Consider the following 25877-nt stretch of genomic DNA (forward strand, 5'->3'; position numbering starts at 1 on the left):
TTCTTACCGAGGAAGGAGACACAGACTTTGCAGAAAGTGTTGAACTGGAACTTGTTGGCCGCCTCCAGTAAGGTCTTGGCGTTGGCCGAGTCGATAATGAGGGAGCCGGTGTATACAAACTCAAGGAGAAGCTCCAGAACATCTGAACTGATGTTGCTCATTGTCAGCTGCATCTTCTCACCGTTTCTCTTCTCTCCCGATAACCTGGACACAGTGTGAAGAAGGTTAAACCCGCAGCTTGTGTCTCAATTTCAACTAGCAGTGAAGGGGGAGGGGGGGGGGGGGTGTATTTTCAGTGTATAACAAATTCACTTTTGGTCTCTTCCTCTCACAAATGTCTATAGACTTCAGAACAGTGTTGCTATTGTTAACAACACTGTTAAAATACAAATATAGATGAAAAAATTTACAATTTAAACAAAAAAAATAAAATTAGAAACGCTGTCTTAGCAACTAACTGAAATCAAATTTACGCTAAAATTAAATAAACATTAAACCTAAATAAAACAAATACACATTACATTTTTATTATTATTATTTTTCAATTTAATTTTAGTTTTAGCTACAAAAAGTGTAAACTAAAATAAAATGAAAATGTAAAAAATAAAAGCTAATAAAAAAACTGATTTTATTTTTCAGTGTATAACAACTTGACTTTTGGTCTGTTCCTCACATAACTCTATCATATGACTTCAGAACAGTTTTGTTATTATTAACTAAAACTAATAAAAAATATTTTTCTAAACGGAAATAAAGCTGAAATATTAGATGAAACAAATTAAAAATAATAATATTTTTTTAAATGACTAGAAAATATGCTATAAAATGTAAAAAAATAAAAGTTGAATAAATAAATAAATAAATAAAATTTAATTCAAATCAAATACAAATACTACAAAAGACAAAAACACAACAAAATATCTTTTGTTTTCGTTTTAATTTTAGCTCAAGTTACTAAAAACTCAAAATTAAATTAATTAAAAAGAAAACTGAAAATGTAAACATTAAAGCTAATTTGAAATATTAATAAACACTATAATAGTTAATAAATAATACTGAAATAACACCGCTTCAGAAGACTTGAATATAGCTGTATAGAATACTTAAGGCGTTTCTTATGGTCTTTTTTGGAGTTTGACAGGGTCACTACTATAGTATATAATATAATATTATAATATAATATATGTATCACCGCATAAAGAGTTAACAATAATTTTACACCGAAAAAACAGCATACTGAACAACATGAGGCTGATTAAATAATCGTTCGTTTTTGAGTGAACTACTCCTTTAAGAAACAATTAAAAACCTATCAAGCAGCACAAAGTGAGATGGACTCATTTGGAAGAGCATCAACTAAAGCTGTTCAGTGAGTGTGACTCAAAGTCAAGCCTGTGCGTTTCTCTACAGCAGCTTGAGGGAAAACCTGAGTGAGCTGCTATGCATTTTCATGCATAATACATGTTTAAAGGCATATGGAAAGTGCAGATTGCTTGGCTGCTGAGATGAGCTGCTCTCTAGAAGAGGGCTGCTGGCTTAGCGTATCTGCTGAGGGCTGATTGGCAGAAGGACGTAGCACGGTTTTGGTTTTGCCATTGTTTGGGTGCGTGTCTTTAGACATTGAACCTATAAACCTCAATTACCAGGGACACTGCAAAAAGACAAAGGTGTCTGGAGAAACAAAAGCTCATAATGATGTTCCATTAATGGACGACCACGTAGACATGGCAGTGAGGTGGAAATAATAATAATGATGATAACCTCTCTTCTGCCTCGGCTTACACTTCTATTCTACTCGAGACACGTGCATTAAAGGTGAAGTGTGTAATTTCTGAGTCACTATCAGCAGCAAATGAAATTGTGAAAAGAAAAAAACCTGCTTTAGGGTAAGAAAATGTGAAGGGTGTTCGCACGCGTTTCTGGAGGACAAACGCTTTTGCCTGATCGACTTGTGTTTTAAAATGCATCATATAAGCAGAGTAAAATGGGTGCAATTTCATGCTACACCAAAACTGAGATAAAGTATTTTAGCATAACAAATGACATTTCCTCAAATCACAACGTGTTTAAAGGAATAGTTCACCCAAAAATGAAAATTTGCTGAAAATGTGCTCAACCTCGGGCCATCCAAGATGTAGATGAGTTTGTTTCTTCATCAGATTTGGAGAAATGTAGCATTGCATCACTTGCTCAGCAACGGATCCTCTGCAGTGAATGGGTGCCGTCAGAATGAGAGTCCAAACAGCTGATAAAAACATCCACACCACTCCAGTCCAGTCCATCAATTAACGTCTTGTGAAGCCAAAAGCTGCGTGTTTGTAAGAAAATCCATCATTAAGATGTTTTAACTTCAAACCATTGCTTCTGGCCAAAATACACTGTAAATCCATAATCCATAATAATGCTTCCTCCACTGGAAAAGTCCATCTCCTGTTATCCTCTCCCTTCAAAATCCACCCACATACAGTATTTGTTTAGAGCTGTTTTGGACTGTTTTCACTCATAAACAGTGCTTGACTTGTGCAGATTTCCCTCCAGTTAAGATTCAAACCAGATGACTTTTTCACTGGAGAAAGCATTTTATGGAAGGAGGACTTTAGCTGGAAGCAATGGTTTAAAGTTAAAGACGCTTTAATAACAGATTTGTTTCTTACAAGCATGCGGCTTTTTTACTTTACAAGATGTTAATTGATGGACTGGAGTGGTGTGAATTATTGTGATGTTTTTATCAGCTGTTTGGACTCTCATTCTGACGGCACCCATTCACTGCAGAGGATCCATTGCTGAGCAAGTGATGAAATGACACATTTCTCCAAATCTGATGTCACACACTCATGTGGACCTTGGCGTGAGCAAACTGTCCATTTTTAATTTTTGGGTGAAAAATGTCTTTAAAATTCTAGATATTAAAATATGCACAGACAAATTCATGCTACATGTGACAGACAGACAGACAGACATAAAGACAGACAGTGTGATGTAAGCAGGGAAGGAAAGGAGGGGGTAGAAAATCAGTTCTGCCACAGGGAACCAGCAGCCATCCTACAGGGAAAGGGACCATTCCATGACTGGGACGTGGATTTACTTTCAAACACCTGCCAAAACAGAGTTCAACACGGCCTGCGTACGAACGGTGACATTAGTCGTTATAAGAGCTTGGACTTGGAGGCAAAAGGCAGAGTATGAGGTGAGGTGAGGTGGGTGTCTCTGGCGGTGGCTGAAAAATCAAGAAATGTTACTCCTGAAAAGAAAAACAAAAATGCAAAGTTTATTGCTGTCAGGTGTAAGTGGAGGAGGAGAAATATTAAGAAAGAAATGGCAAAAAAGTAGTCGACCATTTAGAGGTGGGAAAGAAAAAGAGCCCTCTCTCCGTCCCTGAGATCACGCTCACACTCGCACTATTTCCATAAACCCTGCTGGCTCAGAAAACAGCTTTTGGGACATAATTTTATTCTCGAGTATGATCACATGTCTGGCCTGAAAAAAACAAATCTATATGGTTATCAAAATCTTTCGTACACGGACTATGACTATTATATTGATTAGACTGGGACCATACAGTGACGAAAGTATGGCACTCAAAGGGGGAAAAAGACTTAAGAATGAAAGCGTGCGTAATATCTGAATGACAATGCTGGTTTCTAAAACGCCTTCTTTTAGATATATTCTCAGGCAGCAACACATGTACTCTTTATAGAGATCCCAGAATGCATTGTAATTTAATTAAATAAATAAATAAACAAAATATAATACATAATTTGATAAATACATTTTGAAAGTTAATAAAAAAATAAATCAAATGAAAATAAATACATGCATGCACAAACAAATAAATAAAAACTTAAATAGAAAAGAAAATAGCTTTTTGGCCACATATATTTATCAATCACAATAAAAAATATTACGTATAAATATTTTAGATAAATAAATAAAAACACAAACACATAAATGCATAATAAAAAGAAATGAAAAGGAAAATAAATGAAGGCATAAATAAACGCATGCATGGATGAATAAGCAAAATAACAAACCTGTGCTCAGAAAAATAGCTTTTTGGCATTAAAAAAGTATAAAACAGTATGTATATAGTATAAAACACATGTCTAGCCTAAAACAAAATTAAATGGCTATCAAAATGTTTCTTGTTATCCACTGACTATGACTATTAAATTGATTAGACTGGGAAAATGCAGTGATGAAAGTACGGCACTCAAAGGGGCAGAAAACCTTTTAAGAATGACGGGGTCTCTAAAACAGACACAATTTCCATTTTTCCCATTTTCCAGGAAATATGGAGCACACTCATTTGCCTACGTCCTTGAGAGAAAAAGCGGTCTGAAAAATCTATAAATGTGAGTGCTTGCTTTGTTCCTGTGTTCGCTGACATTACACGCAGACTGTCGGACGACATTATACCTGATTACACACCTCAGCACAGTTTAATCAACATCTGCTTTCATGAAATCTTCAGCGCAAATGTGTTATTTGAACGGTAAAGTGTCTTTTTTTTTAGGTGAAACTACTTTTCTAGCCGCACTTTATGCATAATTGACCTCTTTAGCTGATCATGGCATCAGCCTACAATGGTTTGCATGACCGTTGGCTGCAAAACTCTCAAATGCTCCTGTTAAACCAGAAACTAGACCAGCTGAACCAGTGGAAAACAAGTTTATGCATAAATACAAGAAAGCATATATGCATAAATAAATGAATGTGTAAATAAATAAATTCATTCATAATTCTACAAATAAATATTTGAGAAATAATTACGTCAATGCATAAACAAAACTAAAAATGAAATCAAAATAAATGCATGTGCATAAATTCATAAATGTGAACCAATAATTATTGTTCATCATGATAATTATGATTATACTCTCCAAACAATGGACTATATCAACTCCACAATAATTTCTTTAAAAAAAAATACACTTTAGCTTATGCCTACATTGCTTCTTCCAGAAAAAAAGCTAAGAGGATCAAAAGAAAGCAGCACAAAAATTACAAGTGGGTATCAAACCACTAGAACTTCTGAGTTAAGTGTCCATTTTAATGGAACAAAACAAATCAAGAGTTGTCAAACTAAAGTGGGCTCTTCAACGCCAGCTATCCGTCTCAGACTAATAACAAAGTGTCTATGCTAATATATACGTGAAAACACTCAGCAAGTGGCAACATGATGGATGCACTGCCAGAAACAATGCACAAATATTTAATAAAATCCAGCAGACAGGCTGAATCTCTGGAGATTGTGAAATTCATAAGCGGCGCTGCCTTGTATCGATGCGAACGAGGCGGCGTTAATGGCTATATATTACATCCAAACGCAGATCCACTTAGTGCATGATTTGCTAAATGGATGAACCACTTTTTAATGCACGTTTTCTCTGAGAACGACAAATACAGCAGGTGTTCTTTATAGACGATTAGATAAACACGGTCCGTTTGACTGATATAAATGATGGGCACCCTGATAACGACAGCCTGATTCGCTCATTAAAGGGCGGCCTGACATCTCCGATATTAAACTCTGATTACAGCCCAATGCGTGGATCATTTTCAAGATCAATGTTTCGTTCAGATTTGATATTCATCATATAGGCCCTTTTTCCCTTAAAGTTGAAAGACTAAAGTAAATTTTTAATACAGCATGTCTGAAGTGTAAACAAGCAAATAATCATGCTGAAATAGTGTAAGACCACTCACATTTCCCCCCACTAGAAATGCACGAGAAATTAATAATGCAAGAGTGTTTTTTGAACAGTTTAGTATGCTGCTGCTTTATGGATCATGACACGCCATTGATTTTAAACCGGCGAACAAAGCTGTTGACTCGCGATTTAATGTAGCATGACTTTTCAGGCGACAGACAGTTCTATAAACGCACATAAACGTCAGCTTGAACTTTACAGTTGAACTCTATGAAGTTGAACTGAAATGAACTGTCTGTTCAAATGCATCGTATTGCTTTAATACCGCTTGACAAGGTTACATATTTTCAACTTTGTGAAAAGATAAACTGCACAGAGCTTTGATGTGGCTTTGTATGGCTTTGTTCTGTAACCTAATGAGCCGTCTACAGGCATCATATGTGCAAGATTATGCTGGTTTCCAAAACGCCATCCCAGAATGCATGTTAGATCGCAATCCCAGAATGCACTGCGACAAGCTCAGTGAAAAAAAGAACAAATCAAACTGAAATTGATTTATTTAAATAATGTGTTTACATACTTTCTATAAATAACTAAATAAAAATAAACGAATGCCTAAATAAAATCACAAATGCATTTAAGAGTGCATAAATCAAGAAATAAATGTGCAAATAAATAAATGTGTTAACTCATAGATTAATTCATAATTCCATAATTGCAATGTATGCAAATAAATTAATGCATAAATGCACACGTGCATAAACATGTGTATAAATAAAAAAATCAGAAATCAATATACAAAAAGCATTTATATGAATAAATATGTAAATAAATGTATAAATTCATTAATGATTGCATAATGTTATAAATAAATAAATGGATAAATAAAAGCAAAAGCAAAATAAATGAATACATTGAGAAAATAAAAAAAGTGATGTCAAAATAAATACATGTGCATAAATAAACATATAATGCATAAAGCATAAATGCACAAAAAAAAAAAATGTGAATCATGAACCGTTATTCATCATGATAGCATCAAAATCAATTTAATAATTTTTTGAGTCCCATGTGCATGATGTGTTTCAGATCAGTTAGGATGCTGCCTTGGTAGCTCACAAGGTTTTTACAGAAATGCTAGTTTCCTCTGCGTTTTAAAAAAGACAATCTAGACGTGAATGAGAGTGTGAAAATCCCCATTCAGAGCCGCTAGCTTCTGTGCTTCCAGAGGCACTGGAACTAAAATCGCTTTGCGAGGTATATCAGCACATTTTGTGCTTCACTGAGAACAAACTTCTGAGTTATTGCTCCTAATGCAGTTTTCATTGCTGCCGCTCTTGAGATAGTTCAGCTCGACCTGGACTAAATTCACAATCAACCGGCCGAGATTCCCAGGCACAATCTGGCCTTCAAGCTGGAGTGGATGCATCACGATATACATCAGATGGAAATATACAGCAATTTCACATGCCAAGCCAACTGAAATCTGTTTGTTCTCAGTGTTCTACGCCCTGAATTGTGTTTAATTTGATGTGATTCAAATTAGGCTGAGAGGGCTAGATGAACAACATGTGCAGTCGGTTGTACTATTGTGCACTGTCATTCAACAACACATTTAACCCTATAAAGCCTCCTGCATCATATTTGCACATTTCTAAGGCTTTTAAATGATCAACATGACCAAAACTTTGTTGCACACAATCTACTTGTGCTAGCATCCACCTTCAGCTCATGGTTCACTTGTCTTTATGCTGTGAAAATTACTGATTTTTATATTATTATTGGTAATATTTCAAGATGAACACTTACTGGACTGAAGCAACTTATGTTTACTTGATTATCATCATTTGTTTTTAGAAAAATCATGTTCAAATGTATCAAATATGATCATCAAGCTTGTGAAAAATGTTTATTTGTTCATCTCTCAATCATCATTGGACTGCATTGCATGTCATGTTTGGATCACCTTACTAAGACATATTATTGAAGATATAAAGTGACGACTGACATTCATATCATTTTATGTAAATATCTGCTATACTGTTATAAAGACCTCATTGATTTACATTACAAGCAACAGAATTGAATCTTTTTGTCCATTAAAATATCAGCATCTGAACCAAATTGCATATTTTTGCTCAGTTTAAGACTCTGAATAAAATTTAGCTGTTTTTCTTCGACTATATCATAATATATGAACCATGAAAGCCTGATGGATCAAATATGATACTCAACAAACATGCATATACAATCTTTTTTTATATATTTTGTTGACAAATTCAACAAACTAACTATTCAACAAAATGACTATCATTTAATATTAGGCTTTACGGGGTTAAAAATACTTTTAATAGCATGTCTAAAAAAATTCTACCTCTGAAAAACAGATCGTAAAAATTATATTATACAGACAGGATCCAAAATGAAAGACTTTTACAAACAATCTTTTTCCATTCTTTCAATTTTATGTTCGTATTACCACTATTTCTTTCTGCTAGCTAACAAAAGTCAGACACTAATCAAAAGTATCATATGCAAATAAACATTTTAAGTTTTAAAGGATTGCTTCAGCACAATTTACTGCAACCAGTTTGACGCAAAGCTCATTTGCATGTAAAAATAAAAATTTGCAGTAAGCGTGTGGCAAAATTTGCCTCACAGGTTCACCTGAAGGGCACCTGAAACATTTACAACAGATTCTGAGCTTGTATGTGTCTTTGCCTGTAAACACGATTCAGTATCAGTTTTTGCTCGTAAACAACATCCAGTCAGTCTTACGGCTCCGGGACACCCGACTGCTGAGATCAGCATCGATACGAGACGGCAATGTCGGCAAGAAACAGAATTTCCCCAAGCATAAACGAGATCCGCGCAGCTCCCTTAATCTCAACAGCATGCTCAAAGCAGCGTGTGAATTTCCGCCGAGATACGGAGCGAGTCACAGCAGGTAAAAGGTGAAGTGGGATGACTAGAACATCCCGTGGAAGCACTTGACACAGACAGCCGAGTGCAGCGCTGATCCAATATGCCAAACGCATCCCTAAAATCTGCTTTTCATTTGTTTTGACATTTACAAAGCATTTAAAACCAAAACCCCCAGTCATGGAACTTCTTCTCCCATTAGAATGCAAACCGGCACACTTAGGAAATGGAGATGAAAGGGTCAGATCGGCCGATGCCTTGACCTTTCGCAGCAGTGAAATACATTCGACGGTGGGACAGACAGAATGGCTGCTGGCCCTGTGACGGGAACCAATGTCTTCAGACCTGCAAGAGACGGGGAGGGAAAAGGAGGCGACACAAATGCACCCTACGAAAAGAACAGAATAGATCAAGGATGGGAGGAAAGCAAACCTTTTCACCATGTCCTTGAAATACAAGCTGCAGGAAGCTATAACATTTTGATGGACTTCAAACTCTTTGCCTTCAACAATTATTTTCAGGTCTGTAAACTCTTTCTCTCGCCGCTGCTGGTTCAATTCCTTCAACATTTCTGTAGAACAAGAGAAAGAAGAGAAACAGTGATTTTCAGACCTTCTGAGATCCAAGCACACAGCATATGATGACAAAAGCAATCATTACTCGAAGAAAAACTGGGAATTATTTGTTTGTGCTGTAAAAGGCTGGAATGGAGGAATAAAACCATCAAGCATGAAGGAAAAACAACAACAGAAGTGAAGGGCAGAGGTAATACAGCTCATTTCAAGGAATACTTCAACTAAAAATGAAAATGCTGTCATTATTTACTCACCATCATGTCATTCCAAATCCTTCTTTCTATTCATTTCAGACATTTCATTTTAGGGTGAACTATTCCTTTCACAAACAATGGAAAGCTACAGTCGGGTTCTGGAAATAAAAGTTCCATTCACATTCTTTATGTATTTTTTACTATTATTATTTTTGTTACTATTATTATTACTAAAAAAAATAGGCTCCGTTTTCTCTCTCTCACACACACACACACACGTTAAAATATGCATATATATATATATATATATAGAAAAAAATAAATCTGTGTATGTAATGTGTATAATTATATTATATATCACACTGCCCTCCCCCCACACTCCCCAAATTATCATGTCCTACTAATAGCTTTTTGACTTCTTAAAAAAAATATAATATCTGAGTACTGTAACACAATTACATTTTAATACAATAAATGCATCTTTATTTTAATTAAATACATTAACAAGTTGCATTACAGTAATGTGTCTTTTTCTTTATTTCTCTCTTTCTTCAAACGGAACCTATTATGCAAAATTCACTTTTATAAGGTGTTTGAACACTGATGCATGTCCACAGTGTGTGTAGACAACCAGCCTATAATGGTAAAAATCCACCCACTCCTTTTTTATAATCCCTATAAATCATAAGCAGTGTCTGAAAACACACGGTTTCAGATTTCCAGTAGGGATAAGCCCCGCCCATGACTGGTGAATAAACATTACAAATATTGTTTTTGGATGTACAAATGAAGAGTCTCCAAAGACCCTCAGCATCTGAGCCACGGAGAACATTGTGGATGAATTTCATTTATGGAAGGAAATATGGTGAAGAGTTATATATTTGTGCAAATCATTTTATGCCGGACTGCTTCGTAAACAAGGGTCAGTTCAGCATTCACACAGAAGCTGATTCTGAAAGATGGGTCGATACCAGCTGTTCATGCTCAAAGATCATATCCAGAGTAGAGGCTGACATTTTTTCGGGAATCCCGTGGGTCACCTATCATTCAACGACCTCAAATATGGCTTTTCATCTGAAAGATGCATGTAGTAGCAAATTTACATGGCTGCTTAATCTAATGTGTGCTATTGAAGTGTATGTGTGGAGTGTGGAGCTGAACAGTAGCGCTCGCTGCAGGACAGGCGCCGGTGCACTCACTTGCTCTTAAAATACTCCGTGATTTTTGGTCATACAGATAAAAGTAGCCTAATACATCTTTCGAATCTGTAAAGACTACGTTTATTTGTGTGCACTCAGAATAACAACGAAACGTTGTGCTTTTGTAAAGTAATTAAAGCAAACAGGATGCGCTTTCTGTCGTCTAGGTCTCTGTGAACTTGAGCGAGAAACTTCGAAACTCAGTCTATGAAAAATATATCTATAGAGAGTGAAATGTCTACTTTCAAATGTGTGTGTTAGCATGGATGATTTACATGAAATTGAATGTGTGTGCAATGCACAATGTACATTTAAGATGGCTTTCAGTTCAATATAATAACAAAAAACGACATTTTGGGTTTTTATTCAACTAAGTTGGGCATGCTGTGATCTGTACTGTATTTTTACTGTAACTGACAGATTGTGGCCAAAAAACAACACAACACAACCCGGGAGGGGAAGGGAATAGGAGTAATTCTTCCAGGACTGGAACGGGATGGGATTTTTTTTTTGTGCGAGTGGGATGGGAATCCACTCCCGCGTCACCCTCTAATCCAGAGTAAGAATCGCCTCATATTTTCTGTGCTCCTTGGCTAAAATCCCCACTATCTCTGACTGTATTCACAGAGAGCGGAGCTATGTTATAAGATTTATCCTGAAAACTATTACGGTCTGCATATTTCACAAAACATTTCTGACATTTTGGCTGTGTGAGATTGTCCAGACTTCTGAACTGTGAGTTGTAAAGGCTCCGCCCTCTTCTCATATTACATATTGTAAAAAGGGGCATCATTTGTCCCCTTTAAGTTTTAAGTTATATTTGTATTATTTAATAATTTATGACTCTTTAATAATCTATATTTTTAGCTGTAATGCATACACCTGTCCAAATAGACTTACCATGAGCTCTAAGTCTAATGATATGCAAAGTCAATGCTGTCATTAAATAAATAAATATGAATACAAATAAATTTAAAAATACATGAAAAAAATGAATAAAGTTGTTGTTACCATGGAAACAGACTGGAAAAGAGAACAATAACTACTCACTCCCAGAAAATATTAGGAATTATGTAACCATGCAAAGATGAATTTTTGTATATATATAGGGGAAAACATCATACAACAAATTAATTTATTAACTAACTATGGTACAACAGATTTGATTACATCCTTCATAATGCTTCATGGAATTTATTTTGACCTAAAAAGCCGTGTATTTTTGCACGTTTGTGCTTGTATTGTGATCAATCTGGAATCTGATCCCTTTGCTTCAACTCCAACAACTCTTTACTGAAGAATGTTTTGAAATTCCTATGGAGATAATGAACAGGAAAAATACTTCAGGAACAAAGGCTGCTGAAAAAGTGGTTGTGACCATCTGACCTAAAATAACCTTTACTAAACCAACATCACCTCTAAACAATATGAGACACTGAGAGGACATGAAAAACATCCAGCATGTGAGAGAAACTAAAGAATACAAATATAGATTAAAACTTAATGAAAGAGTGAAAGAAGAAAAATAAATACTCATATTGAAATAAATATTTATATTTATTGTATTAAAATTATTATATTACAGTAGTGAGAATATAAAACAATGATATAATAATGAAAATTACAGAGCTTTATGTTTGAAAATTTAAAATCAAAAAGAATAATATTGTGGTAATAACATTTGGGGGGGGTGATTAATTGTCATTAAAATAATGTCACAAGCCAAAAAAGATGAATAATAATAATAATAATTATTATTATGCATTTAAGTTATAACAACAACAACAACAACAACAACAACAACAACAATCTAAATAATTTATAATTAAATTACAATATTAATTTAAATTATTTACAATTTTATTTTTCCCCTAAAAATAGGCTTGTTGAGATAAAATTGGTTAAAAATAGATATATTTCTATCTTTTCCCCTTCAGATTTTGCGATAAAATATTACTGGTAAACATTAAAATGCTCTCCAGTGATGGGCTTTTCAGGTCCAAGATTAGTCCAAAACTTCCTCATGTCCAGGAAATTATGCTCATCAAATTCTAATTATAAGGCGAGTATATGCATGAGTCATACCTGACACGGTTTATGTATAATTAATCATCTCCGAACCCAAAGCAGAACGATTTTATGTGCTGGAATAACTTCTTCAACTCCCAAAGTCCCCGTAACAGCAGGACGCCGAGATCGCGACAGGTATTCATGACTAATAAGAAGCGACCACAAACAACAGCTGATATACGACGAGACCTAATTCTGCGCAACAAAGGATATTGCGCTTCTGAAAATAAACACATTCAAAGTCACTTCTGCATTTCATGTGTTGGCTTTCCGTGCAGTCATCTGAATAATTGGCTGGTGTAAGCGTCTCAGCTTCATTAGAGCAACACGTCACACGCCTCTGACAGCTGTTCCGCAGACGTCTGACAAACTAATAAGGAAAAGGACATGCGATTATCTGCCTAAAATGTTCCCTATTAATTTAAGCCAGGGATAGCAAGGATGGCAGGAAATTATTCTCTATTTAAGTGGGTCAGTGTTCTCTGGAGGAGACCATAATCATAAAATAGCACAGGGCAGTCGGGACCAGGAAGGGAGATTTTAAAGGAAAATTAACGCATTTGTAATTGTTATTAACATTTGTGCATGAATCATTTGTGTTAAAACGCACTCCAGCATACAGCAGGGTCCAAAAAGCTCAGGCTGTTCCATTTAAACCTGCAAATAAACTTTTCAAAACTGAAGGCAAAGAAAAGCTAAAGCACAAAATGAAAACGAAATATTGAAGCTTGTGCACAATTTCTAGGTCACTAATCAAACGCAAGCACACTTTGTGACTTTCTTGCTCCTGCTGAAGCACAAGTTCATGCGGGAGAACATGATCATCAGCTCTGGTGCAAAAAAAAAAACCCTGTAAATCCATAACATCATCCTTCGGGATTTTAAAGGGATTGCAGGTAATAATGTTCAGTTTCTTGCACAGACCAGTTATTTTGCTTCATAAGACCTCAATAAATCTTCAGTAGCCATGTGTATTCATCTTGTCTTGCATTTATATGTTTTTTTTTAAACTCAGAATACTGGTAACTGCATTTTATGAAGGACCTGGTTTCAGTTAAAGATCATCTTTACTGTTCTACTGAGCAAAAGAAGCCAGCAACATCTTGGATGGCCTAAATTAACAACAAATGTTCATTTCTTTGTGTTAAAAGGTTAAAAGATGCTTCTGAATGGGTCAAGTGTGTTACGGCAAGAACAAATATATTCATCCAATTCGGTCTGCCCATCCTCCAGGAGCAGTTTCCTCTCTCGGTGGAACTGGAAAGAACGCCGAAGCTCGTGAGAAGTGTCCTTCCAGAACAAAAGAGCTGTGAATCGATAACAATAGAGCTATAGATATGGGATGAGGAGTTCTCGAGCGCGTTCTCTGACAGGCCACACACACCACGAAGGTCAGAATACATGCATATAAACCAGAGCTGTCTGAATGAGACTATTGTAGGATCTCTTTTTCTCAGATTAAGTCAAGCACGCAGCTCTTGATGTGAGAGAGGAGAAACTATAGAAAGTATTAGTTGTTTTTCTCCATATCATACTTCAAATTTCATTTAATGTTGACCCTATATGCTTTCATAATACATGTTTCTGATCTTATTGTGAATGATTCATCAGTGCGTATTATTGAAAATGTTTGCCTTGGTAATATTTCAAGCTCTGCTGGCTGATATCAGTTTTGAGAATTGCATTAGTTCTCAATTAAAGCTCAATTTTGAGGCACTATGGACTCACTTTTTTCCAAGGTTTTGTGTTTATTTTATTTTCCTGCATAGTGTTTAGGAGAACATTACCTAAAGACATCCTAGTACCCCCATAGCAATAAAATCAGCTGAAATCATAAATGTTTTTATTTGAATTAATTTCCTTAACTCTGTTTATTTGTAAAATGCCAATTTAAAATTTTCAATAAAAAGAAATATGTTTCTTGAGTAGCAAATTAGCATATTATGATTAGGATCATGAGACACTGAATACTGGAGTACTGAGGCTGAAAATTCAGCTTTGATCACAGAAATAAACTGCATTTTTTTTTATATTTTCAAATAGTAAACAGCCGTTTTAAATTGTAATAATACTTAAAAACTTTACTGTATTTATGATCAAATAAATGCAGCCTTGATTAGCATACACGATTTCTTCAAAAACATTAAAAAAACTAATTATTTCAAACTTATTGCCATTACTTTATAAATGACACAGCAACGTTAGATGAAAACCAAATTTTTACAGTAACAAATGCACCCAAAATTTTTTTTTTTCATTTTATGATTTGTTTTGGTAGCATTAGATAGCATCAGATGAGTTTGAATAGGAAAGACAACTTGTACAATCAGTACTCTACATGCTGAATTTTGGTCTAATGGGACTCAAAACTGTAAGTTTTACACACATAAGCAGATGCACATACTTGACAAGCGTGCAAACAAACCTCAGCAGTCAATGGGAGGCGGTATTTCTTTCAAATGACATTAAAACAGATGCAATATTATTCAAGTAGCTGCCTTTTACATGTCAACTGTAACTTTAACCAACTTCCTAAGAATTCTCTTCAAATCCCTGCTCTGCCATCACAGTAGTTTGCCTGAAACAGAAAAGTGACTGTAGAAGAAGACAGTTTATGCTAATGATTGCTATACTGTCCCTTGTGGCAATGCTCAGAATATGACTTGTAGTCACATTGCATTAGGAATTCTGGGTTCTGACACACTCCGGAAAGTAATAATGCATGAAATTGAGCTTGCATGGCTAGAAGCACATGACTAGAAGTCTCACAAACTCAAAAAGCACACATAACTACAGAAGTCTGATAATTGAATCGCAATGTATCCAACTACACTATACACTATGTTCTGAAACCTAGTGAGCCAACATTCAAAAGGTTAAGGTCAGTAAGATTGTTTTTTTTTAATGAAATAAATATATTTTTTTAACTAGGACACATTAAAGTGACAGTAAAGGTATTTACAATGTAAAGATATTTATTTATAAAGATAATGATAAAGATATTTGAAAAGATTTCTGTTTCAGAAAATTTTATTTTGAACGTTCTATTCATCAAAGAATTCAGAAATAATGTTACAAAATAAATTAAACATTTATGCTTAATAAAGGTTAAAAATATTAAGCAGCAAAAGTATTTTCAACATTGCTAATAATAAGAAATGTTTCTTGAGCAGTAAATCAGTGAGATTAGAATGATTTCTGTAGGATCATGTGACACTGAAGACTGGTGCAATGATGCTGAAAATACAGCTTTGCGTTACTGGAATAAATTACATTTTGAAATATATTCAAATAGATAACTAATTAATTTTTCACAGTATTACCGTTTTTACTGTATATTTGATCAAATAAATGCAGCCTTTGTGAACATATGGGACTTCTTTCCAAAACATTAAAAACATCCTAGACAAAACTTTTGAACAGTAATGTTTAAACCAAAATAAAAAGAATAAAATAAATCTGTTTAATTTATTTTTAATATGCATAAAAAGCAGGTCAGGGGTGTTTATTCATTAAAACATAAAAAAAAAAACATAAAAAAAAATTCATAATAATAAAAAAAAACAACAACAACAAATCATACCAACCCAAACTGTTGAACGTTGTACTTTTGTAGTCTGCTGTCTGCTGCTTGCATAGGCTGCATCATAATTAAAATGAACCCTTCATAAATGACAGTTTTGGACCGTTTCATTGCATACTAATTAGGTTGAATTATTTCTTTAAAGCTTTTTACTATTAAATTAATTCTAAGTACATTATTTATTGCTTCATTCATGGATTTTAATTTTCTCCAAAGGAAGGTGCCTTAACACAGCTGCAAAGATCATCGGTGCCCCTCTCCCCTCCATCCTGATATTTTCCTTACACGATGCTCCAGCAAAACCAACAGCATCGTGAAGGACTCCACCCATCCCTCCCACAGTCTCTTCCGGCTCCTACCATCAGGAAGACGGTACCAGAGCATCAGAGCCCGCTCCGCCAGACTGCTCAACAGTTTTTTCCCCCAGGCTGTGAGAGCCCTGAACTCAAACCACCCCGCCCCCCTCTGAAACCCCATGCAAACCCCTACCTCCTGAAACATGGACCACCCCCCACCCCAAACCTTACCACACCAAAGAAAAATATGTATGTGAACTGTATGGAACTTTTTTTTTTTTTGTGCAATTGGAAGTGTGCTACACAGGTGAGTGTGCCTGTACAAACCACCTGTAGTAACACACTCTCCTCTATGTGCACTAGACACTTTACACACACTGATGCGTGTACACAATCCCACAAAAGCAATATATGTATGTTTACATGCTCATGCACTACAAATCATCCTGCTCTGTTCCCCAACCAGCTGCTTGACTCAAAATGTCTCTCTTTGCACATGTACAGTATTTATGTGAAGCATTCATATAGTTTGTATTTTTTATCTTTTAGTTTGTATAGGGTAAATACTTATATATATGTGGGGAAGTCGTGGCCTAATGGTTAGAGAGTCGGACTCGTAATCCAAAGGTTGCGGGTTCGAGTCTCGGCCCGGCAGGGATTGTAGGTGGGGGGAGTGAATGTCCAGCTCTCTCTCCACCCTCAATACCACGACTGAGGTGCCCTTGAGCAAGACACCGAACCCCCAACTGCTCCCCGGGCGCCGCAGCATAAATGGCTGCCCACTGCTCCGGGTGTGTGTTCACGGTGTGTGTGTGTGTTCACTGCTGTGTGTGTGCACGTTGGATGGGTTAAATGCAGAGCACAAATTCCGAGTATGGGTCACCATACTTGGCAGTATGTCACTTCACTTCATATAGTATACTTCTAGTTAAATCTGTCAGTAGGTTAGTTGTGTATAGGTTTATAGTGTTTTTTACTTCATTGTTGTATGTCTGTATTTATGTAGCACCGTGGTCCTGCGAGGCACGATATTTCGTTCCAGTGTATGTCCCCACATGTAGCAGAATGACAATAAAACTCAGCTTGAAACTTGAACCTTAAAAGGTATAATTATACTGCCTAGTACCTCCTGGAACAGCTCTTGTGTCTGAATCGCACCTTAACTAGGAGGCTCACTATTTGGAGCTTTTATGAAGTTTACCTCTTCCAGGATGGTTTTTACCATAAATCTTTTGATGAAGGCTCATAGGGTTATTATCCATGCAATGCACTGCAAAATACCCAATATGCATAAACATAACAGGATTAGCATTACATAAATAACAGATGTCATGAGTATGAAGTAATTATCATGCTCTCACGTCTATAAACAGACACCTTTCAACCTCAATATTTCACTTTAGATTTCGTCAATTATATATACACACACTTACAAGAACACAGTGCACGTGTAATTCAAAAATTGTAAATTGGGAAAAAGAGATACCCTATGCAGGTATGCATTTGCTGCACAATTTAAGGAAAGCTCAACTCTGTGATGCATTGCTTTACAGTATGTGTTGAAGTTTAATTCTAAACATTAAATCACTAACTCTAAATAGAAGCATTAACAGCAAATCTTGACCTGGCAAACACTACTAAAAATCAATGCATCTAATCTAAGTCAAGGAACTAATCAGTGTGTCTTCAGCAGGATCAGGTCAGGTTGTGATGGATGTCTCTCTCTTTCTCGGAGGAGAGGAGGAGCAGATCAAGCTGCGTGGAGCAGCTTTTACTGTTTAGAGAGATAAAGCTGTGATAATTCATCCTAAATCCGACCTGCCAGAGATACGCTTCCACACTGCAACACATGGGGCTTGATAAACAGAGATGGAGGTTAGAAATGAAGACACTTACAGAGACATGGAGAACTCTGGATTCATGAGGTAGACGTACGGTTCGGTTTTAAAGAGAAAGCACGCAAGGCTTCATGTCTTCAGACATTCAACAGACAGCACAATCTATTATGATTTAATTTCATTTTTTTAACAATGTTGACATTAAATTGGATAAATTAAGTGGAGCTGGCTCTTTAATGCTCCTGTGCTTCAAAGAGTCCAATGGCACCTACATTATCAGCTTGAGCTTTATTCCACACTTTATTCTGTAGCTCAAACAGCAGAACGCCAAGGCCATGGGTTTGATTCCCCTGAAATGCATGAACCGATAAAACATACACTGAATGCAATGCAAGTTGCTTTAAATAAAAGCATATCCCATTTAATAACACATTATCCTTGCTTATAGATATATATCTCTACACCAATCAATCCCTGCATGTCTGCTTTGTACGCCATTAGTTTGCATTCAGCCCCTCCTGCATTGCATCAGATTACTTACTTTTTCAAATGCATTTAGCAAAGTCTCAATCTTTGTCTGAAGAGCAGCCAAAACTCAGCATAAATGTGTGCATCTAGTGAGTTATTATTCAAGTTTTAACTTCAAAAATTCATATTTAATTCAATGTGGTGCTTGCCACTTCTTTGTTATTATTTGAGTGAAAATTGTTTTAATATAAATCATAGACCATTTTTTAAGTTAATCGAACACTTTTCTTCATGCAAAAGGCAGATTTTCTGATGCCATCTTCTCAAAATTATGAGCTAAACCCACTAACGTTAATACACCAACTTTATTTTATTTTATTTTTAGTTATTTGATCGCCTTTCTACATGCAAAAGCCAGTTTTTCGGAAGCTATCATATAAAAAATTATGACCTAAACCCATCAACATGTCATAAAACAGCTGTTAGTTGGAACTCTAGCTTAAAGTTTTTCAGCTTTCTTTAAAGCGAACTCACATGTTGGTCTGATTCTAGTACGAAACAGCAACTTTTCACAAACCAATGAAACAAAAATGGGCTGAGATGCCATTTCTGTTGACATGAAGGAGTACTCGCTAATGTCCAGTTGTTATTAATCTGTAAGAATAAATTCAATTAATCTTTTTGAAATTTAAGCAATATTCAACAAGCAAAATCTTTGGCACCTGACTTCCAATCATCCCCAGAAACAATTACAAGCGGATAAACGGGCAGCAAACTCATCTTATGTTCTCTTCAGAAGATTAATACCTCACATGATTCAACATGACATTCAATACAGGGAGATAGAAAAATAGATTTCTGCCTGTAGCTGGCTAGAAAATCAAGGTGATTTGAGAGCTTTAAGGTATAATATCACACAATAACAATATACTGGTTTCTTTTGAATAATCTTATTCCATTTTTATAAGAAAAAATATATAAAAAAAACGAGAGTTCAAAAAACAGCACAGGAAAAGTTGAGACTTACTCAAGTTTCGTCAAACGCCACAAGATTATTTCCCCTAATAAATCATCCTTAAGAAATTAGCTATGGTACATTAAACTTGCCTGTCCCGACTGTGTTGATATACGAACTGAAATTCATTTACACTATATTTACATAAGGTTTCCATTTATATGGAAATTATTTCTGCCATTTCAGACCCACCAACAGTTTTGTAGAAGCATCCACTGCCCCGTAAATCTATTTGATCTTCACAATAGTTCCTGGATGCTGCCGAAAATCAGAGGAGCTAATTCATAAAATCATTAGGAAACTTCCTGGTTGGGTAGGAAAGAAAAACAAAAGGAAAAAGAAAGGCAATCCACCCCGACTCGTCTCGTCTTGTGGGTGTTGATGAATGGGGGGTTTTATTGAAAGTGAAAGGCCGGGAAGTAATAAATATATTCAAGATCATCAAGTTGTGCAGGTCGAAGATAGCGAGTGATTCTTTCAGAGACTGGAGGAGCGCAACAAAACATTATAACAGCTAGGAAAACTTTCTAAAATGATTTGTGGCTGAAATAGCATTTACCTTTGGGATGGCAGGGGTCCGTGAATTCGTATTTCCCCAATCCAACCGTTCTCAGCATCTGCAGGCCGTTGATGGTGGTTTCCTGCTGGCCGTTCGTCAGCAGCCCGTTGGTGGGCAGCGCCGAGGAGCTCATGGTGGCGGATTGCACCATGGGATGCGTCAAGTGGCCGTTGCCCACCACCGTGTGGACGGGATGGGCGACCTGGCAGACGCTGGGCATTGGAGGCAGGCCGCCGACGGTGAGAGATTGTCTCTGGACGTTGAGGACCATGTTGGTCATTGGCTGTGAAGGCTGCTGTGGGAGTTGGTAGTGTGTGGGTAATTGTGGATGGGGGGTTTGGAGCGCCGGGGTCACGCCAACGATGGGCGCTTGGACAGTCACACCATGGCTGTAAGCTGGCGGCTGCGGCAGGGCGTATGTGTGCGCCAAGAGTCCAGCCTGGCTGACAGCGGCAGCGACTTGCGGCGGCCATAGAGGAGCTGCAGAGAGCGAAACAACATCCATTTAAAGTAGAAGCATGCGATATGACGATATTAAATTGTGAACTAATAAAATGTGTCCACGATCTGCCTTTACAGAAAGATCATTAGTATCGTGCATCAATGCACATTCTATCAGTTGCAGGTCTATGGCTGTTTTTGGATTATTATTGAGCCTGATTATCATATGCATCACCGTTACATTCACGTGACACTGTAGTTTATTATCTGCATGTGCTTGCAGGTGAATAGGGTAAAAAAAAACAGACATCACCATACTTCAGTGAAGTTGATTGATTATACTAAGAATTGCACACGTTTTGTAATAAGTTTTTGTGTGTAAGTTTTCTGAACTGTTACGTTTAAATGTGCAAATAAGGCATTATGTAATTAAATATGCACTAATTTTAATACATTTCCAGAAAATGAATCTGAATACTGGATAAAGCCAAATTCAAAATTGAACTGAATTGAAAATTCTTATTTCATTTGACTTATTAAAGTTAAAGGTTTTTACAGAGGGGATTCTGGATATCTCTTATTATCACCCCATAAATCAGAAAATACTGTTGAAACCCAGGAAAAATAAATTTTCACCATGTTTTCAGGAATAAAATATTTAAAATAAGGCAAATGATATATGAATAAAACCATATAGCACCATAAACCATAAGCATACAGATAGGAATAAAACTGTAAAGTTTGGCGTTTCTAAGTGCTACCGTATTTTCTAAGGAAAAACATATTTTGAGAAAATGACCTTTGCAGATGCAAATACACAAAGTGAAATAAATTAAACGTTTAAATGTGTATTTTGGATGTTTTCTTTACACTAGTCTGACATGTTTTTGAAAAGAAAAAAAATCTCAAAATCTCAAAATTGACCAGTGCATGAAAAAGAAATAATGTATTTGTCTTATTGTTTGTAATTTGAATATATTTTTTTTATCTTTTTTATATATATTTTTATAAGAATTATAAAAATATTAGTTATAAATAGTTTAATAACAAAGATAAATAATGAAGTAAAATGAAATAAATTAACCTGGTCATATCTCCCACCCCTAATTCGGCTCAAATTGTCTTTCATTCATTTTTCTTTCATGTTTTGTCATCTTGCAGGTTTATATTTTTAAACAGTGAAATCAGTTTGTATGTACTGCTCTGTTACTTGCAAAATAGTCTTAAAATCCAACATGAAAAAGAATTGTGATGAGATTGCACATCATGTTCCTGCCTGAAAAAAATTGATATGATACAATATTTTTCCCATATCGCCCACGCCTAATTTGAAGCCACTTGGAGCAATCAATCAATCCATGCATGCAAGAGAAGATAACGAACAAGAGGTGTTATCACGGCGCTGTGGGCTTTGCTTTCAGCTCTTTACCTGTGATATCTTTCTCCCTCATCTGTTTTGTGGGCGGCTCATCCGTGTCCCAGGGCGTGGACTGGTTAATGGGTGTTTGTCCCCACCGGACGCTATTAGCCAGGACCTGGCCCTGAGTCTGCGTGTCTGCCGACGGGTGCCCAGAGACCTGTTTCAACGAGAGGAACATCTCCAGTAAACAGACCAGCCTTTAATTACCGTCTACGTTTCCAATTACAGCCCATTTGCCAGACACTGGTACATCATTTCGCTTTGTTAATATTCCATTCCATTCGCTCTTTTAATTACGCCGCTGTTCTAGATTAGAGCCATCAATAATGCAGGAAAATCCAAGGTCGGCCCCCAGCAATTTGACTGGGTGCAAGAAAGTGAGATCTATATAGAGAACATTTTACTAATTAATTCTTATCTGCCTCGCATTGACTGTAAATCAAAGGGCAGGAAAGACGTTTTGCAGGATCGAGGGGGACTTTTAATCACTTTACTGAAAATAGGAACTAAAATCGAATAGAAATGGACATTTCTTCTGTAGAAACTACTAGTTTCGGCATTCACAATATGTAATTTTTCTTACATATTAACATGTACTCGATCTACAGTATGATGCTCAGCCCAAAGCATTGACTTTGTAGACTGAAAACATTATCAATTTCCATGCCGTTGTTTAATGAAAGTACGTATTATTATATGAAAATGAACTTTTCTCAATATTTAAAGAGTAAAAAATTTAATTAGAAACAGACACTCAAGAATCTAACTGGTCAAATATTGGCTGATTAATTAGTCTGGCTAATATGATATTTTCTGAACGTAATCTTGCTCGCAAATAATGAAATGAACAATTAGATTTTATTAAAGATCCCATTAGATGGTTAGACAAACAATTTTCATCAAAGCAAGAAATTGGGGCTTGAAGCACTTCGCAGGCAAGAATGCATTAAAGAAAATAAAACACACACACACCTACCTATCTATCTATTTATCCCTCAAGAACATTTCAATCATTTAAAATCATTATTCTTTTATATATTTTAATAAATACAGGTCAGACTAAGTATGTTTTTTTTTCATCTTTACATAAATGTGTTACGTTGCACAACAGTGGAACATTAATTCAGCCATATGCCAACATTTTATTTTCACAAAAGTTATACATTTTACTTTCACTTAATATGCTTTGTGTACACAAAATCACTTCTGTAAATTTTATTTAGCAAAATGGGACTACTCATACACTATGTCATTGTAATTAAAAACTGACTGGTTTGAGCAATATTTTTGCGTGCCAAAGACAGCAAAAAAAAAAAAAACTCAGTTTGTTTTTTTGGAACAAAGCCTTTTATACATATTCATCTTTTCTAAGATGGATCTTATTATGCTGCTGTCAAAACTCGCTGTTTCACTAGCAAGTCGAAGAGGAGAAAAATAAGTAGCTGAAAACAAGTCCTAAATGTCTTCTTGATTTTATGCCACTTTTATTTCATATGCATTTCAAAACTGTAAATAAAAAGAAGACATAAAAAGATCCCTCTTTAGCGTCAAGCCTGGGCGTTGAGTTTGTCGATGCATTTTTCATTGCCAAGCCTGAAAAACATTTCTTTAAATGTGAAAAATTTATTTAGACATTCCATCTACAGAGGAAGACTGAATCACACACATTCCTCATCCCAGCGTGCTGTTGCTAAAGTTCACCTAACAAAATGAGCAAAATCGCTTCAAACTGTACACAGTCGTAAAGAGCACACATACAAGTCTGTAACATACTTCACATGTCTGACAGTGCAGAGATGCATTTTTTTTCTCCGTTACAGTTGTAGTTTCACATTTTTAGTTTTAATTTGACCTTTTGCTTAACCAGCATTTCAAAATGCAATTAAAATTAGGAAAACAAATACATAAAAATGCAAGGACTTCAAATTTGATGAATAACAGACGTTCATCTTTCTGTTGAATTCAGTGCTAATCTGCACATCGTTCTACCATCTGAATAAAACTCATGTCTAAAGCATTGCTAAGAAGCAAATAGAGAGCCTCACACACTCAAACGGTTCAGAGCAGGTGCGCTGGACAAATGGCATGAGATGAAAGAACAAAGAAAAAAGAAAAGGTCTGCAGACCGCCGTAACGCGCAAAGAATACTTATTTATTAACGGCCACATGCTGCAGTGTTAATATATTAATACTGAAGTATTCTTTGTAAGCTAGAGGACTGGGCAGGACCTCGTCAAGCTTCATGTGAACGCCATTAAAAAATGATTCAAGCATGTGGAAAGAGCAGAAATCTGAAACTTCCCCTACTGACTGCTTCACCTCAGAATAGAGATGCATGTTCATATCGCTGACAGGTGGGTGAGCAGTAATGAAATTCCCCTGCATTCACTAAAACTTGTCAAAAGTTGTATCTGGAATATTCCATGTGAGAACGCTGAATAAATATAACATCATGGAGCTGGAAATATGTCAAGTCTATTTTCTCCTTACATTTGGACAGCACTGTTGACTCTCAGGGTGAGTCAGAGTGATGAGAGGAAAACTGGAGAATTTGAAATATAAAATAAAAAAATTTTTTTAGTCAATAGTCAGTTTTGGGGTAACAGCTACACTTATTTTTTTCACCATATTTTTGGAGCATTACGACATCATTTAAACCAATTTTTGACAGAACAGCTGCATTTTTAGTTAAAAAATAAATATACGATATTACAACATTACTTTTACAAAATACTTTAAAGCCAATTTTGGTGGAAAATCAATACTCTATCTAAAATTATTAAAAAACTTTTGAAATAATACATTATTTCTAAACCAATTTGAACATCTGCATTTTCAATGCTATCTCACGACCAATTCTTACATGTTTTACGAGGTGGCTGATTCTTACGACATCACTCGTATGATTTTGTACGATTTGGGGCGGGGTTAGGTATAGGTCATTTGTGCAAATTCATATGAACTGGCAACTCGTAAAATACGTACTATTTAGCCAAAATCATATGAATTTGTACAAGCGAGGTCATATGAATTCGTACGAATTAGTCATCTCGTAAAATATGAACGAATTGCCGTGAGATCGGGCTGGCATTTTTTAGCTGAAATAAATAAGTAAATACTTTTGAAACATTACAACATTATTTCAAAGCCAATTTTGATGAAAAATCAGCACTTTCTATCTGAAACATTTTTTTAAATACATTTTTTGGGGGAACATCTGCACTTTTTAACTAAATAAACAAGTACTTCTGAAATATTACAACATTAAAACATTTTGGGGGAACATCTGCAAATCAACATCAAATACATTTTCATATATTTCCTATTGATTTCGGGGTGATATACAGACATTGTTTTCTAGATAAATCCATAAATCCACATAAAGTCTCCAATTTGTGTTTATAAATGGTTTGAAATATCTGCAGTGACACACAATGATTTATCCCCTTTTATAGTATTATGGCTTATGCTTATTTACTGAGCACTATGAGGAAGACAGCAGAAAATAAAAGCACATCATTTATCTCCTAATTACACTGAGAGAATCATCCACCAAAACCCCAGCGGGCTGGTTTCAGGGTTACAAGAGTTTATTCTGACTGCATACAATCCCTTACATGTTAACCCCAAAATGACAGATTTGACC

General features: G+C 35.7%; 1 protein-coding gene across 1 annotated transcript in view; it reads right to left on the reverse strand.

Moving 5' to 3' along the window:
- LOC306850224 (kelch-like protein 29) overlaps window positions 1–25877 on the reverse strand; it is a 122055-nt gene that overhangs the window by 61746 nt on the left and 34432 nt on the right. Inside the window, exons 4-7 of the mRNA XM_079385733.1 lie at window positions 22241–22388; window positions 20371–20850; window positions 9006–9144; window positions 8–204 (exon numbers count right to left, since the gene is read on the reverse strand). Coding sequence (XP_079241859.1) covers window positions 8–204; window positions 9006–9144; window positions 20371–20850; window positions 22241–22388 — 964 coding nt within the window. The remainder of the gene's footprint in view (window positions 1–7; window positions 205–9005; window positions 9145–20370; window positions 20851–22240; window positions 22389–25877) is intronic.

Source organism: Barbus barbus (genome assembly GCF_936440315.1).
Source record: "Barbus barbus genome assembly, chromosome: 30".
In the NCBI taxonomy this organism is placed as follows: domain Eukaryota; kingdom Metazoa; phylum Chordata; class Actinopteri; order Cypriniformes; family Cyprinidae; genus Barbus; species Barbus barbus.